The sequence below is a fragment of the Salvelinus sp. IW2-2015 genome, linkage group LG23 (genome assembly GCF_002910315.2).
Source record: "Salvelinus sp. IW2-2015 linkage group LG23, ASM291031v2, whole genome shotgun sequence".
NCBI lineage: Eukaryota > Metazoa > Chordata > Actinopteri > Salmoniformes > Salmonidae > Salvelinus > Salvelinus sp. IW2-2015.
In genome coordinates this window covers 26013690-26028799 of record NC_036863.1, presented here as the reverse complement: position 1 = coordinate 26028799, position 15110 = coordinate 26013690, and the positions used below count along the sequence as shown (strand labels likewise).

General features: G+C 40.8%; 1 protein-coding gene across 1 annotated transcript in view; it reads right to left on the bottom strand.

The window, feature by feature from the left end:
* The window catches only part of LOC111950685 (cell adhesion molecule DSCAM-like), a 200028-nt gene extending 187759 nt beyond the window's left edge, over positions 1 to 12269 (bottom strand). Inside the window, 1 exon segment of the mRNA XM_023968476.2 lies at positions 11420 to 12269. Within this exon segment, the coding sequence (XP_023824244.1) occupies positions 11420 to 11462 (43 nt within the window). The 5' untranslated portion in view covers positions 11463 to 12269.
* Positions 12270 to 15110: the final 2841 nt, after the last annotated feature.

Sequence of the window (15110 nt, the reverse complement as noted above, 5' to 3'; positions counted from 1 at the left end):
CGTTGTATTTACAATGGTGTTTGTTCTTCACTGGTTGCCCTTTCTTGTGGCAACAGGTCACAAATCTTGCTGCTGTGATGGCACACTGTGGAATTTCTCCCAGTAGATATGGGAGTTTATCAAAATTGGATTTGTTTTCAAATTCTTTGTGGATCTGTGTAATCTGAGGGAAATATGTCTCTCTAATATGGTCATACATTGGGCAGGAGGTTAGGAAGTGCAGCTCAGTTTCCACCTCATTTTGTGGGCAGTGTGCACATAGCCTGTCTTCTCTTGAGAGCCATGTCTGCCTACGGCGGCCTTTCTCAATAGCAAGGCTATGCTCACTGAGTCTGTACATAGTCAAAGCTTTCCTTAAGTTTGGGTCAGTCACAGTGGTCAGGTATTCTGCCACTGTGTACTCTCTGTTTAGGGCCAAATAGCATTCTAGTTGCTCAGTTTTTTTGTTAATTCTTTCCAATGTGTCAAGTAATTATCTTTTTGTTTTCTCATGATTTGGTTGGGTCTAATTGTGCTGTTGTCCTGGGGCTCTGTGGGGTGTGTTTGTGTTTGTGAACAGAGCCCTAGGACCAGCTTGCTTAGGGGACTCTTCTCCAAGTTCATCTCTCTGTAGGTGATGGCTTTGTTATGGAAGGTTTGGGAATCGCTTCCTTTTAGGTGGTTGTAGAATTTAACGGCTCTTTTCTGGTTTTGATAATTAGTGGGTATCGGCCTAATTCTGCTCTGCATGCATTATTTGGTGTTCTACGTTGTACACGGAGGATATTTTTGCAGAATTCTGCATGCAGAGTCTCAATTGGTGTTTGTCCCATTTTGTGAAATCTTGGTTGGTGAGCGGACCCCAGACCTACCATAAAGGGCAATGGGCTCTATGACTGATTCAAGTATTTTTAGCCAGATCCTAATTGGTATGTTGAAATTTATGTTCTTTTGATGGCATAGAAGGCCCTTCTTGCCTTGTCTCTCAGATCGTTTACAGCTTTGTGGAAGTTACCTGTGGTGCTGATGTTTAGGCCGAGGTATGTATAGTTTTTTGTGTGCTCTAGGGCAACGGTGTCTTAGATGGAATTTGTGGTCCTGGTGACTGGACCTTTTTTCACCATTTTTTGGTCTTACTGAGATTTACTGTCAGGGCCCAGGTCTGACAGAATCTGTGCAGAAGATCTAGGTGCTGCTGTAGGCCCTCCTTGTTGGTGACAGAAGCACCAGATCATCAGCAAACAGTAGACATTTGACTTCGGATTCTAGTAGGGTGAGACCGGGTGCTGCAGACTGTTCTAGTGCCCGCGCCAATTCGTTGATATATATGTTGAAGAGGGTGGGGCTTAAGCTGCATCCCTGTCTCACCCACGACCCTGTGTGAAGAAATGTGTGTGTTTTTTGCCAATTTTAACCGCACACTTGTTGTTTGTGTACATGGATTTTATAATGTCGTATGTTTTACCCCCAACACCACTTTCCATCAATTTGTATAGCAGACCCTCATGCCAAATTGAGTCGAAGGCTTTTTTGAAATCAACAAAGCATGAGAAGACTTTGCCTTTGTTTTGGTTTGTTTGGTTGTCAATTAGGGTGTGTAGGGTGAATACATGGTCTGTTGTACGGTAATTTGGTAAAAAGCCAATTTGACATTTGCTCAGTACATGTTTTCATTGAGGAAATGTACGAGTCTGCTGTTAATGATAATGCAGAGGATCTTCCCAAGGTTACTGTTGACGCATATTCCACGGTAGTTATTGGGGTCAAATTTGTCTCCACTTTTGTGGATTGGGGTGATCAGTCCTTTGTTCCAAATATTGGGAAGATGCCAGAGCTAAGGATGATGTTAAAGAGTTTTAGTATAGCCAATTGGAATTTGTTGTCTGTATATTTGATCATTTCATTAAGGATACCATCAACACCACAGCCTTTTTGGGTTGGAGGGTTTTTATTTTGTCTGTGAACTCATTCAAGGTAATTGGAGAATCCAGTGGGTTCTGGTAGTCTTTAATAGTTGATTCTAGGATTTGTATTTGATCATGTATATGTTTTTGTTCTTTATTTTTGTTATAGAGCCAAAAAGATTGGAGAAGTGGTTTACCCATCATCTCCATTTTGGATAGATAATTCTTCGTGTTTTGTTTGTTTAGTGTTTTCCAATTTTCCAGAATTGGTTAGAGTCTTGGAGTCTTCATTACATTGAGCTGATTTCTGAGTGCTGTTCCTTCTTTTTCCGTAGTGTATTTCGTTTATTTGTTTTAGTGATTCACCATAGTGAAGGCGTAGACTCAGGTTTTCCGGGTCTCTATGTTTTTGGTTGGACAGGTTCCTCATTTATTTCTTAGATTTTTGCATTCTTTATCAAAAACATTTGTCATTGTTGTTCATTTTCTTCGGTTTTCTATTTGAGATTTTAGATTGTGGGAAGCTGAAGGTCAAATATACTGTTAAGATTTTCTACTGCCAAGTTACACCTTGCACTATTGCACGTAGGAACATACATTACCACAGGAAGATTTCAGGTTAATTTGCTATTGGGTTAATTGTTCTCTATGGGTAGGTTAAAACTCGCATTCCATTCTCTATAGCATTTCTTAATGTTACTCAGTTCCTTTGGCTTTGATGCCTCATGATTGAGTTATGCTCTGTTCAAGTAGACTGTGATTTTGCTGTGGTCTGATAGGGGTGTCAGTGGCTGACTGTGAACGCTCTGAGAGACTCTGGGTTGAGGTCAGTGATAAAGTAGTCTACAGTGCTACTGCCAAGAGATGAGCTATAGGTGAACCTACCATAGGAGTCCCTCGAAGCCTACATTGACTATGTACATACCCAGCGTGCGACAGAGCTGCAGGGGAGTTGTGACCCGTTTTTGTTGGTTATGTTGTCATAGTTTGTGCCTAGAGGGGCATATGGGGGAGGGAATGCTGTCATCCTGCAGGCAGGTGTTTGCCCCTGTGTGCTGAGGGTGTCAGGTTCTTTGTCCAGTTCTGGCATTTAGGTCGCCACAGACTAATACGATGTTCCTGGGCCTGGAAATGATTGATTTCCCCCTCCAGGATGGAGAAGCTGTCTTTATTAATAGTATGGGGATTCTAGTGGGGGGCGATATACGTAGCACACTGGAGACACCTTCGGAAAACTTCTCTCATAAAAGCTCCTCTTGTTGTCATATCAATATGATTCGCGTTATCGAAATATTACTATGATCCGATATCGATAAACACAAATGTGCCTGTTTTGATTAATATTTGTTTAAATGAGTGTGAGTTAGTCTGCTCCTTTCCCTTTGCTCTACCATTATTTTAGTGTCTCTTCTCCCCTTGTCGTTGTGGCACATATGCCGTGTGTCTCCTCACATTTCTCCTGTAGTTCTGGTGGAATGGATGCTAACCAAAGCTCTGCCTGTCAACACTTTCCTTAGTGACGCAGACACACCAGTCGGATCACTCGTTCATCCGGTTCACAAAAGTTCATGAGGCGCTTGTTTCTTTCTCGCAAGGGAAATGACCAATATACTTGGTGCTTACCGATTTCTTTGGTGAAGTCCGTGTCATCCGTAAGACAGTCGTATATAGGACTTTCAAAGGCAGTTATAGTCTCTCAGCCCTTGAGTACTCGAATTATACACAGGCAAATGAAATCTATATAGAAGTGACAAGGCTCTCACTTTGTTTGGTTTTCTCATTAGAAGAATGTCGCTCTTAATGTCGGCTATTGTTGGGCCGTGGTGCAATGTGGCTTTGGCACTCAGGGGTTCTAGCTATTTTAGTCGTCTGCGACAAAGAAAGTCCAGTGGGCTGCACAGGCATCTAAAGCATATTTGTGCTACACTATTGCCAGTCTGGGCAAATGGGCGAGGGTCATCAAACAGAGATGCAGGTGGAGAAGAGCACATAATCGGGAGCACACAGTGTATATTGCCTCGACGCTGCGAGGCAATATCGCATGCGGAAAGCGGCTCATCTGTGTCGTAGACCCTCTTGTCCTGTTGCTCGCTTCCTGCTGCGTGTGTGCGGGAGGTGGAGTTGTTCATATGGCGGCATATTGCGGTGTTTTTCAGTGTTCCAAACGGGGATTGCATAGGTCTGATTGGAGGGGGGATGTGGAGTTTCCCTCTGGTATTCCTTGCTCAAAAATCTGAATGTCCGATAACATAACATACTCGAGTTAATAATTCTTATACCAAGACAATGTAACTTTAAAATACATTGTTTTAAATAAAAACTTTTTTTTATTATATAAAAATGCCATACACTTGAATTTCTATAGTAGAAGCAGACGGCTACGGCATTAACAACACTCTGGGTGAGTTCCCCAAGTAGTGAATCCATAGATATTGGGTGCTGGGCCAATTAATAATGGTTGATAGATAGAGGGGTTCACAAATTTGAAAATCACACAATTTATGTAAATGAACATCACTGTAGTATTGAAGAGATTTTGATACATTAAGCTTAATGCTCAGTTCAACAAACCTCTATCCTCTTAGTTTAACTCTAAACAGAATTCTAAGTACACTGTTGAACTAAATCCCAATTTGTTAAAACTCTATTATATGTTTTAGGGATCATACTCATACTCTTGGTCCTTTGAGAGCAAAAGAAAAGTATCCTGTCTCAAAAGTGATGAGTTATACATTTGACATAACGGATTGAACATCTCATTGGAGATACATTCCTTTCTCTCTCTCTCTCTTGCTCTCTAGCTCTTACTCTCTCTCTCTTGCTCTCTAGCTCTCTCTCTCGCTCGCACTCTCTCTGCTTAGTTGCACACCATCATCTCTTTAAGCATTCTGGCCTGGGTTAAATGAAACAGTTAACATTTCAATGTGCATCCATTACCATAAGGTTCAGTCTGTTCTGCATGTAACAGCCAACTAACTCCAAGCTCAGGGATATGTTAGGGGATAACATTACATCCATCTTGCACAATGTTTTAGATATTGCAAATACCTGCCACATGCAGATTCTTATGGGAAGTATGTATTTTGGAAGGCTTTATTTTACAGTGCTGGTATTTATATTTATCTATCTACGAAAGGATACCACCAGCCAACACAGATCCAGTTTCCCACTGGCCTAAACACGACCTCCAAACGATGTTGTCTTAAGTTTAGGTAAAGAGAAAAGATCCCAAACCAAATCTATGAGTTGCAGATATCAGGTTTGGAGTGCAGGTTTGTTGATCTTTGATATTTAAAAAAATGAATGGAAAGAAATACAGTATCTTGATTTTTTGAAGGATTCCTTATCTAGTACAGAGTGATTCAACACAATGGGGATCTCTCTGAATACTCATAGTTCTTCTCCTCACACTTTCAGATATAAAGTGAAGATAGACTTTTCCTTCACAATGACAAAGTTACCTACACTACATGACCAAAAGTATGTGGACACCTGCTCGTCAAACATCTCATTACAAAATCATGGGCATTAATATGGAGTTGGTCGCCCCTTTGCTCCCGAGTGGCGCAGCGGTCTAAAGCACTGCATCTCAGTGCAAGAGGCGTCACTGCAGTGTCTGGTTCGTGACTGGGAGTTCCATAGGGCGGCGCAAAATTGGCCCAGCGTCGTTCCGGGTTTGGCCGGGGTAGGCCGTCAATGTAAATAAGAATTTGTTCTTAACTGACTTGCCTAGTTAAATAAAGGTTACAATTTTATTTTTTTTACAAAACAATAACAGCCTCCACTCTTCTGGGAAGGCTTTTCACTAGATGATGGAACATTGCTGCGAGGGCTTGCTTCCATTCAGCCACAAGAGCATTAGTGAGGTCGGGCACTGATGTTGGGCGATTAGGCCTGGCTGGCAGTCAGCGTTCAAATTCATCCCAAAGGTGTTCGATGGGGTTGAGATCAGGGCTATGTGCAGGCCAGTCAAGATCTTCCACACCAATTTCGACAAACCATTTCTGTATGGACCTCYCTTTGTGCACGGGGGCATTGTCATGCTGAAACAGGAAAGGTCCTTCCCCAAGCTGTTGCCACAAAGTTGGAAGCACATCATCTAGAATGTCATTGTATCGTTAAGATTTCTCTTCACTGGAACTAAGGGGCCTAGCCCGAACCATGAAAAACAGCCCCAGACCATTATTCCTCCTCCACCAAACTTTACAGTTGACACTGTGCATTGGGGCAGGTAGCGTTCTCCTGGCATCCGCCAAAACAAGATTAGTCCGTTGGACTGCCAGATGGTGAAGATTGATCCATCACTCCAGAGAACGTGTTTCCACTACTCCAGAGTCCAATGGTGGCAAGCTTTAGACCACTCCAGCCGACACTTGGCATTGCGCATGGTGATCTTATACTTCTCTGCGGCTGCTCGGCCATGGAAACCCATTTTATGAAGCTCTTGACAAACAGTTACTGTTCTGATGTTGCTTCCAGAGGCAGTGTTGCAACTGAGGTCAGACGATTTTTACGCGCTACGCTCTTCAGCACTTGGGGGTCCCGTTCTGTGAACTTGTGTAGCCTATCACTTCGCGGCTGTGCCGTTGTTGCTCCTAGACGTTTCCACTTCACAATAACAACACTTACAGTTGACTGGGGAAGCTCAAGCAGGGCAGAAATTTGACGAACTGACTTGTTGGAAAGGTGGTATCATACGATGGTGCCACGTTGAAAGTCACTGAGCTATTCAGTAAGGCCATTCTACTGCCAACGTTTGTGTATGGAGATTGAATGGCCTTGTGCTCAATTTTATACACCTGTCAGCAACGGGTGTGGCTGAAATAGCCGAATCCACTCATTTGAAGGGGTGTCCACATACTTTTGTATATATAGTGTACACACTGATCTTCGGTGTGTAGATATTCCTGCTGTTTGTGATAAACGACATCCATCATTCGCACATACATTTACACTCAAAGTACAATTGTCCTTTTCTTCCACTCTCTCATCCCTGATTGCAATGACAAAAACACCGTGTCCAATTACTAAGTCAACATGTCTGCTATGATCATCTCAAACCTGGGTCGGTCTCTCTTTCTGTAGATCTCCCAGATGGGTTGATTAAAATCTCTGTGGTCATGACAGCTTTATCAAGGTTAATCCTGTAGCCTGGTTCCCTGGGCTATTCCTGTTCTAAACGAGCAGTCTAACTGATACTGACAGCTATTCAGATGCCAGGCCTAGGATGGCTTTAATCTTCAAAAGAAGGAGTCTTCCTACTGGCAAGCACAGATGAAGGTATTTTCCACATTGGAACTCTTACTCCTGTATGTGTTTAAATAAGAGGACAGAGGACAGAGGACAGAGGACGACGCAGACAGAAGACAGACAGACAGACAGACAGACAGACAGACAGACAGACAGACAGACAGACAGACAGGACAGACAGACAGACAGACAGACAGACAGACCAGACAGACAGACAGACCGACAGACAGAGAGAAGAGAGAGAGAGAGAGAGAGAGAGAGAGAGAGAGAGAGAGAGAGGTTATCTCTTATTACTGTTATTACTATTATTATTTTATCATTACAAATAGTAGTGGTATGGGTGGTAATGGTAATGATAGCAGTTTAGTGATAGTGGTGGTGGTTGTATAACATTTAGTGGCCGCTGCCAACATACTGACTCAACTCCAGCCACTTTAATAATGGGAATTGATGGAAATTATGTAAAAAATGTACCACTAGCCACTTTAAACAATGCCACTTAATATAATGTTTACATATCCTACATTACTCATCTCATATGTATATGTATATACTGTACTCTATATCATCTACTGCATCTTGCCAACTTTATGTAATACATGTATACTAGCCACTTTAAACTATGCCACTTTATGTTTTACATACCCTACATTACTCATCTCATATGTATATCTGTCTCTTATATCATCTACTGCATCTTGCCTATGCCGTTCTGTACCATCACTCATTCATATATCTTTATGTACATATTCTTTATCCCTTTACACTTGTGTGTATAAGGTAGTAGTTGTGGAATTGTTAGGTTAGATTACTTGTTGGTTATTACTGCATTGTCGGAACTAAAAGCACAAGCATTTCGCTACACTCGCATTAACATCTGCTAACCATGTGTATGTGACAAATAAAATTTGATTTGATTTGATTTTATAGTGGTGGTAATGATGATAGTAGTTGTAGTACCGATGTAATGGTGAAGATGACCGTTATTTAGTTATAAGTTATTTATGTTTTATTTTTTATTTTTTATTACAATGTATATTGTATACATTGTTGCTTTTGGCAATATTGACACAATGTTTTTCATGCCAATAAAGCAGCTTGAATTTGAATTTGAGAGAGAGAGAGAGAGAGAGAGAGAGAGAGAGAGAGAGAGAGAGAGAGAGAGAGTATTCCTCTCTCTGAGTGCCAATTGAGGAGCATTGTTGTATATTTGCACTGATTATTAGTGTCCAATTGAGCGTGTGTCCAATTTGCCCCCTGGCATTGCTGAGCAAAAACAACATTATGCCATTTCCCCAATCTGTCTCTCCATTGATGTTCCCATCACATTTGGGTTTTAATAGAGATACTGATGCAAGAGCACTAGAAAAGTGTCATTGAAATCCACTCTACAATGCTTTTTATTTGTTGCAACTGCAAATAGTTTATGATTGCAAATTGTATCCACAGACTAGATGAGTTTGCACCTCAGTCGTGAAAATGGAAAGCAGCATTAAGTATACGCAACACAAAGAGTTCGGTAGATTTAAATGTTTAAATGTCAGGCTGTTGCTAAAAACAGAAAACATGATCTAACAACTTTTAAATAAATTGCTCCATACCATTACATAAATCACAAACTATAAATACACAATCTAAAACAAGATCTAAAGCAAACAAATAGACATGAGCTAACTATCACTGACTGGGGTAGTCAGTCCTGAAAAAATAACACAAACCTGGGAAAAATGTATCACTGTCAGCAGAATGATGGACAACTCACCACCAGAATAACATCTTTAAAACATAAAATAATAACCTTCACATCTCCTCTCTCTATCTACAACAATATCACTGGGCTGCAGGAGTGATAGGTCTAATCCATGGCGAAGAACTTCCGAGGTCACCTGCACAGAGCGCGGCCTTGCTCAGACCCAGTCCACACTGTGCCAACACTCATTAGCCATGTTTCCATAGAGACGGTAGAAGAGTAGCTGCTGCTTTCGCAACAGCTACTGGGGATCCTAATAAAATACCAAAAGACCACCTCAGGAGCATGTGCTGCTAGACCAGAACCCTAAAAGCCTTTATTTCTGGAATCCAATATACCTCTCTCCCTCCCCCTCTCTCTCTTGCTGCCCAGAAGAGCTAGGCTACACATTGTACTATTCAAACAGAGGATAGTGCTGGTGATGTGGACGTTGCTTGGACATAAAAAAAATACAAATCAGGAACAAATAGAGCAATATGCAAAGTAGACGGATATCATAAGCAAAACTGCTGTATAAGACCTATTTTGTCCCATGTTTTTGAAAGAAACAAGCATAGAAAAAGGAACGAATACTGCATAAGATTATTGTATGCAATTCCTGACCACAAAACAATAATTTGAATAACTTCAAAGATTTACAAAGTGACCCCTGCATAAAGTGCATCTGTCAATAAAACACAGTGCATCAACAGCAACCATAGACGCTGCATGCATCATAATCCACAATGGTATTTTCATTCTAAGTTTCTATGCTGAACACGTAAGGAGCAGCCATTTTACAACGCTGTAGCCTGCTTGGTCAAAACACACTATGTGAAGCCGTTCAAAAGCCTAGATAGAGATAGTGCTCTCAGCTCACACAAGGGTGTATTGTAGAACATCATAGTTTTATACTTGTAATGGACATCATACCATGGAACAGGTGCTCTCTCTAGAACCAGTCACGCCTCAGTTGTGTTAAAATGCATTTGTACACGTCCCTCACTGCCTTAATGTATTCTCTGTGGCAAACAATGACTGCCTCATTCAGCCCTTCAGCACTGCCACAAAATGGTTTTCCTGTCATCTTTGGTTGATGCATTGCCCTCTCTCCCCTCAGTTTACATGCATGTGTCCACTTTTCATTCCCTCCCGGCCCCCTCCCTCCAGCCGTCCATCCGTCCATCTTTAAAAAGACCCTCTAAATGCCCCAATTTTCTCTCTTGCTCCATTCTACACACACACACACCCCTCACACACACACACCCTTCTTGTATTTGCTAAGTGTTCAGGCAGCCCCAACCCAAAATAACATTTGCCTCTTATATATCCATCCATATTTTGTAGGAATTACAGGCCAATCACCTTTGCATTGTGTAAAACAAAAGGAGTGGGTTAAACTGTTTCAGTGGGAACACAGGGAAATGGGCGATAAGGGGCTTGCCTCAACTGTTTAATTTTTTTCCCTGATGCCTCCATGTTTGTACTTGTAATATGGTGGGTGTAACGCCATAAAAAATGTTTTAAAAGACAGCAGCAACCTAGTTGTTTCCTTTTTAAGTATTATCTCAAAGGATACCGGACTGATTGTACATAAATAAACAGATTATCTCGTGCAAAAATGAATTTACTTAATACCTAGATGCTACTGCATTTTATTTTTGATATAAAACATTAATTGGCCTATTGCCTCTCCCATATAGCAAATAAGCATCATTTTTTTCAATGAATCAATATACAGTATGTGGCTAGGAGAAATCATTGCATTTTATTAAGTGGTACACTATTTAAGTGTAATTCACATGTGATTATGCTGTTATGAATGAATATATGGAATTACTAATTGTATTGATGTAAGTATGCAAATTAGCTACAATAATCCCTAATTGGTAATTATGAAGAAAAATAAATATTTGATATCAATTTAAACATGAAGTTAATCTTCTAAACAGTTAAAAAAATTAATCAAAATACACAATATCACTAAATTTCATTAGATTCAAAATGCAAAAAAAGTACAATTAGACCAAACTGAAATAATAACTTATTATTGAAGTCTAACCTGAGAAAAGTATCAAAATGATACAAGCATTTAGCTAATATTTTCATATAAAGCCATCAGGGGAAAGAAAATATAAGCATCACCCCACATACACTGCCTATGCACTGTTACACTATTCTAGAAATGTCTTACTATAAAATATTATGTTGATTTCCCCAAAGAAAAAAGTAGAGTCTAGAATGTTTTATTCCGTGTTTTTAAATCAGTGTTTTCACATAGTTGTATCCAACTATAGGCATTAGGTAATTAACCTGGATGTGACTGGCAGGCATAGCACAGCCGGTAGGGTACTTCTGCTGCTGCCCAATCCAACCTCGCTCTCCCCTTGGCCTCTCAGGACATAGCATCAGCCCTTAACTATTTCATTTTCTCACAAAATCAATTATATTATTCCGAAAATAATCAACACAGAGCTTGTAGGCTATATCTGGTAAGTTGTGTTCAGAGGTAAATTAGCATAAATTAATTAAGTTAATTGTAGATAGCACAACTCACCATTCAAGATGCACTGGAAAAAGATGATAGCCAATATCCACATGCCCCGCTCCGTTCAATATCCAAGCTATGCTTTTTCTTCTTTTCACTCCACACACTTTCTTCCTTAGATGTTCTTTATATTTCTTCAATATGTCAATAGCAATGGACGATGGTCTGTACAAATCAGTCTCTCTCTCTCTCTCTCTCTCTCTCTCTCTCTCTCTCTCTCTCTCTCACTCTCTCTCTATCTATCTCTCTCTCTCTCTAGGTTGGGAAGAGGAGGTATGAGCTTCTGGTGATTGTGTTTTGGTAAGAGCTGAGATGGAACTGTAGGCCTACGTCTCCCTTGAAGTGGCAACGCCGTGCCTTAGTGCAGCCTTCCCGGCGTCTGGGCGCGATACTCTGCGGGGTTCGCCTTCTTGAGCTCCGGTCCAGGTGAGTGCTGCTGAGTCAGAGCGGAGATTGGAGGCTGAAGACGCGACACGAGGAGGGTTAAGCGCAATGTGCACAGGTGGAATTCCCAAAGAAAATAAAGAATGAAGTAAAAAAAAATCGAATTTCAAAAGACTGAAAACACTATGAATAAATAATGAAACAAAAAAAGTTTCCAGTGACCAAAATCATAAAGTTGGATTTGGAAAAAAAGAACGTATGAATTTTGAAGCAGGAGGCAATAGTTGTTGGCTGAAGCCTAGTGAAAACTAATTTCCTTTTCACCGCCTCTCTCCATCCAACAAGCAACAAGCACACGCATCTTCCCGCAGCCGTACAAATCACATTGGTCCCTGCGCTAACCTTCCCTGGCTCAGAGCATTATGGAATAACCCTCGCCTCCTCCGCAGCCGCTTTTTTCTTCATTGCCTTAAAGGTGCAGCAGCTCGCCACTCCATCCCTTCAGCTGAGCGCTAGATTTCATGCAGGGGCTTGTCTCCACTCCTTTTGAGAGACAGGATACCAAGGTGTCCATTCAGGGTAAAGGAAATTAATATTGCCTACGTTAAAATAATCAAGTGATTATTAGCCCAATGATTATTCTAATCCACTCCAGCCCCGAAAAAAATCTAAATGATGTCAATGTGAAGACATCAAGTCATGTCCTTTAATGTTAATGTGTTTTCTGTATAATTTATGAGCCCCGCGGGCGTGTTGGGATTCAGCCAGCCTTTGACTGCATTTATTAATTGACCTTGACAAATATGAGCAGCGGCCTTCCTCGCACCAGGGGCGTCAACAGCAGCCATGTCAGGAACCCCTGCTCGTGCGACTAGGGAGACCACACAGGAGATGTATCCAATCCATCAGCCGATAGCCTAGCCAACTACACGCTCAAAATGTTCGGTGAATGGTTGGATAAGAATAGCCTCTACTGCGGCATGTTAATGTTGTCGAAGTGCCATAGCCTCAGCCGACTCACCTCAGCCTCAACCAGCAAAAAAATACTGTTTTCTTTTGTCACGTGATGCACATCTTCCCGTGGTTTCCCTCCTGTCAAGTTTTGAGGTTCGTGAAAAATGCCTTTCAAAGCTGCGAGACAACATATTGAACACAATGCAAATGCAGTAATGTTAAAATACAAATAGCCATGTGAATGTAATTTACTAAAACTAAATGGCATATTTTGATTTGTCAAGATAATCAAACAGAAATGAAAATAGATGTACAGCCTAATATAGACATACATTTAGGCCTAGCCTATAATGTGCAACAACATGGGTAGGCCTATACAGCAATTACGAACTGTGATCTGGAAAAATAGGCCTGCATTGTTTGTAATATAAAAATACTTGAAATACATGGCTTACAGGGGTTTTAAGTTTGAACATGTGTTCTGTGTATTTCTGACGCAGAGACAACCACTCAATCCTCACAACAGATCAGCACCATGAGCAATGCTTTTTAATTGAACCTCTGGGATTGCTTCAAAAGGTTATTATATGAAAGGCCAGTACTAAAAGAGTAGACATCATTCTGACACTCAGGATTACACTACTTTCCATTACATTAATATTCCTTTGATGTGAATCAGAGTTATTTTACGCTATACAAAATTAAACAATGTAGTTATGCCAGTTGTGCATTGTTTATCACATGGATATTTTTTATATTCTATTCGGTCTACTCTTTTCTATAATCAAGTGTTATGATATATTTGGGCTCCCGAGTGGCGCAGCGGTCTAAGACACTGCATCTCAGTGCAAGAGGTGTCACTACAGTCTCTGGTTAGAATCTAGGCTGTATCACATAATGCCGTGATAGGGCGGCACACAATTGGCCCAGCGTTGTCCGGGTTTGGCCAGAGTAGGCAGTCATTGTAAATAAGAATTTGTTCTGACTGCCGAGTTAAATTATAAAATATATAGTATGATAATGATGATTTCAGTAACATAATAGAGATATATAATACACTGTTCTATTTAATTATGTAATCAGTATCAATAGTCTACCCTAGAGCAGGGAGACTGTATATGTATTGTCATCCTGGCCTGCCAGTGTCTTTGTTCTTTTTAGTGGGCCAGTCAAACTGCAGCACTCTCCGCCTAATGCAGCCTCTGTCTCATATACTTAGCATCCACAGCAGACCTGTACATGCACTGCACTAGGAATACAAGGCCTGTCTGTCACTAGCCATGCAGTGTGTGCTGTGCCTGTGGCCACCCAGACCAAAATAAGACATATGATTAACATTAAGCCTGACTTCAATCCTCCCAACCAAGATGGAATGCAAGGTCTTCAAATGGACACCAATACGCTGTGTAGTCTACTAGATTGTACTTTTTTTTACTATTTGTGATTGAGCAGTGTTGGTTTTGGTTATTGTCGTTTTCTCTCTCGCTCTCTCGCTCTCTCCAGTGAGGGGTGTGTGTGTTGTTCATCCAGTTATGGCGCTGTTCTTGGTAATCTGCACAGCTCCAGTCCTCTCTGCCTGCTCCTGGCTGCCGCTGCAACCTGGTCTCAGAGCATTTCCTATTATTCTGTACGTAATTCCGAGACACCCATTTAGTATGTTATGTTGGTATGATATGTATTAATTTGTGAATGTCCATCATTCATTTCGTACGATATGTTATGAATTATAATGTTACGAATATGCAAAACATACAATATGTTACGAATGTTTTAAATGTACAATATGTTACACATTTGCAAAACATATGAAATGTTATGAATTCTAATTTGTTGTGGCTAACGTTAGCTAGGTTGGGGATTAAGGTTAGCAGTTAGTGTTAGGGTTAAGGTTAGGAGTTAGGTTAAAGGGTTAGGGGAAGGGTTAGGGTTAGGGGAAGGGTTAGCTAAAAGCATTAACGTTAGGGCTAGGGGAAGGGTTAGCTAACATGCTATGTAGTTGCAAAGTAACTAAAAAATAGTAAGTAGTTAAGTAACCATACCAAACGTAACATATCATACTAATTTAAGTGTACCAAATTTATGTTTTCTATGTTACGCCTAGTCTATGACACCAGGCTGGGCTGCCTGTCTCTCTACAGACACTGGTCTCTCTGCAGTCTGCATGCCTGCCATTTTCAACGCCCACTAGCCTTTTAAACTGGATTATTAAAACAGTTTATTGAATACTGTAGCTCTGAAGCTCTCACCAATCGCTCAACAGCTTAGCTCTCCAAATATGGCAGCTTTCTTACATTTACATTTACATTTTAGTCATTTAGCAGAAGCTGTTAGCAATATTAAGCATTTTCTCAGAGAATTTGAT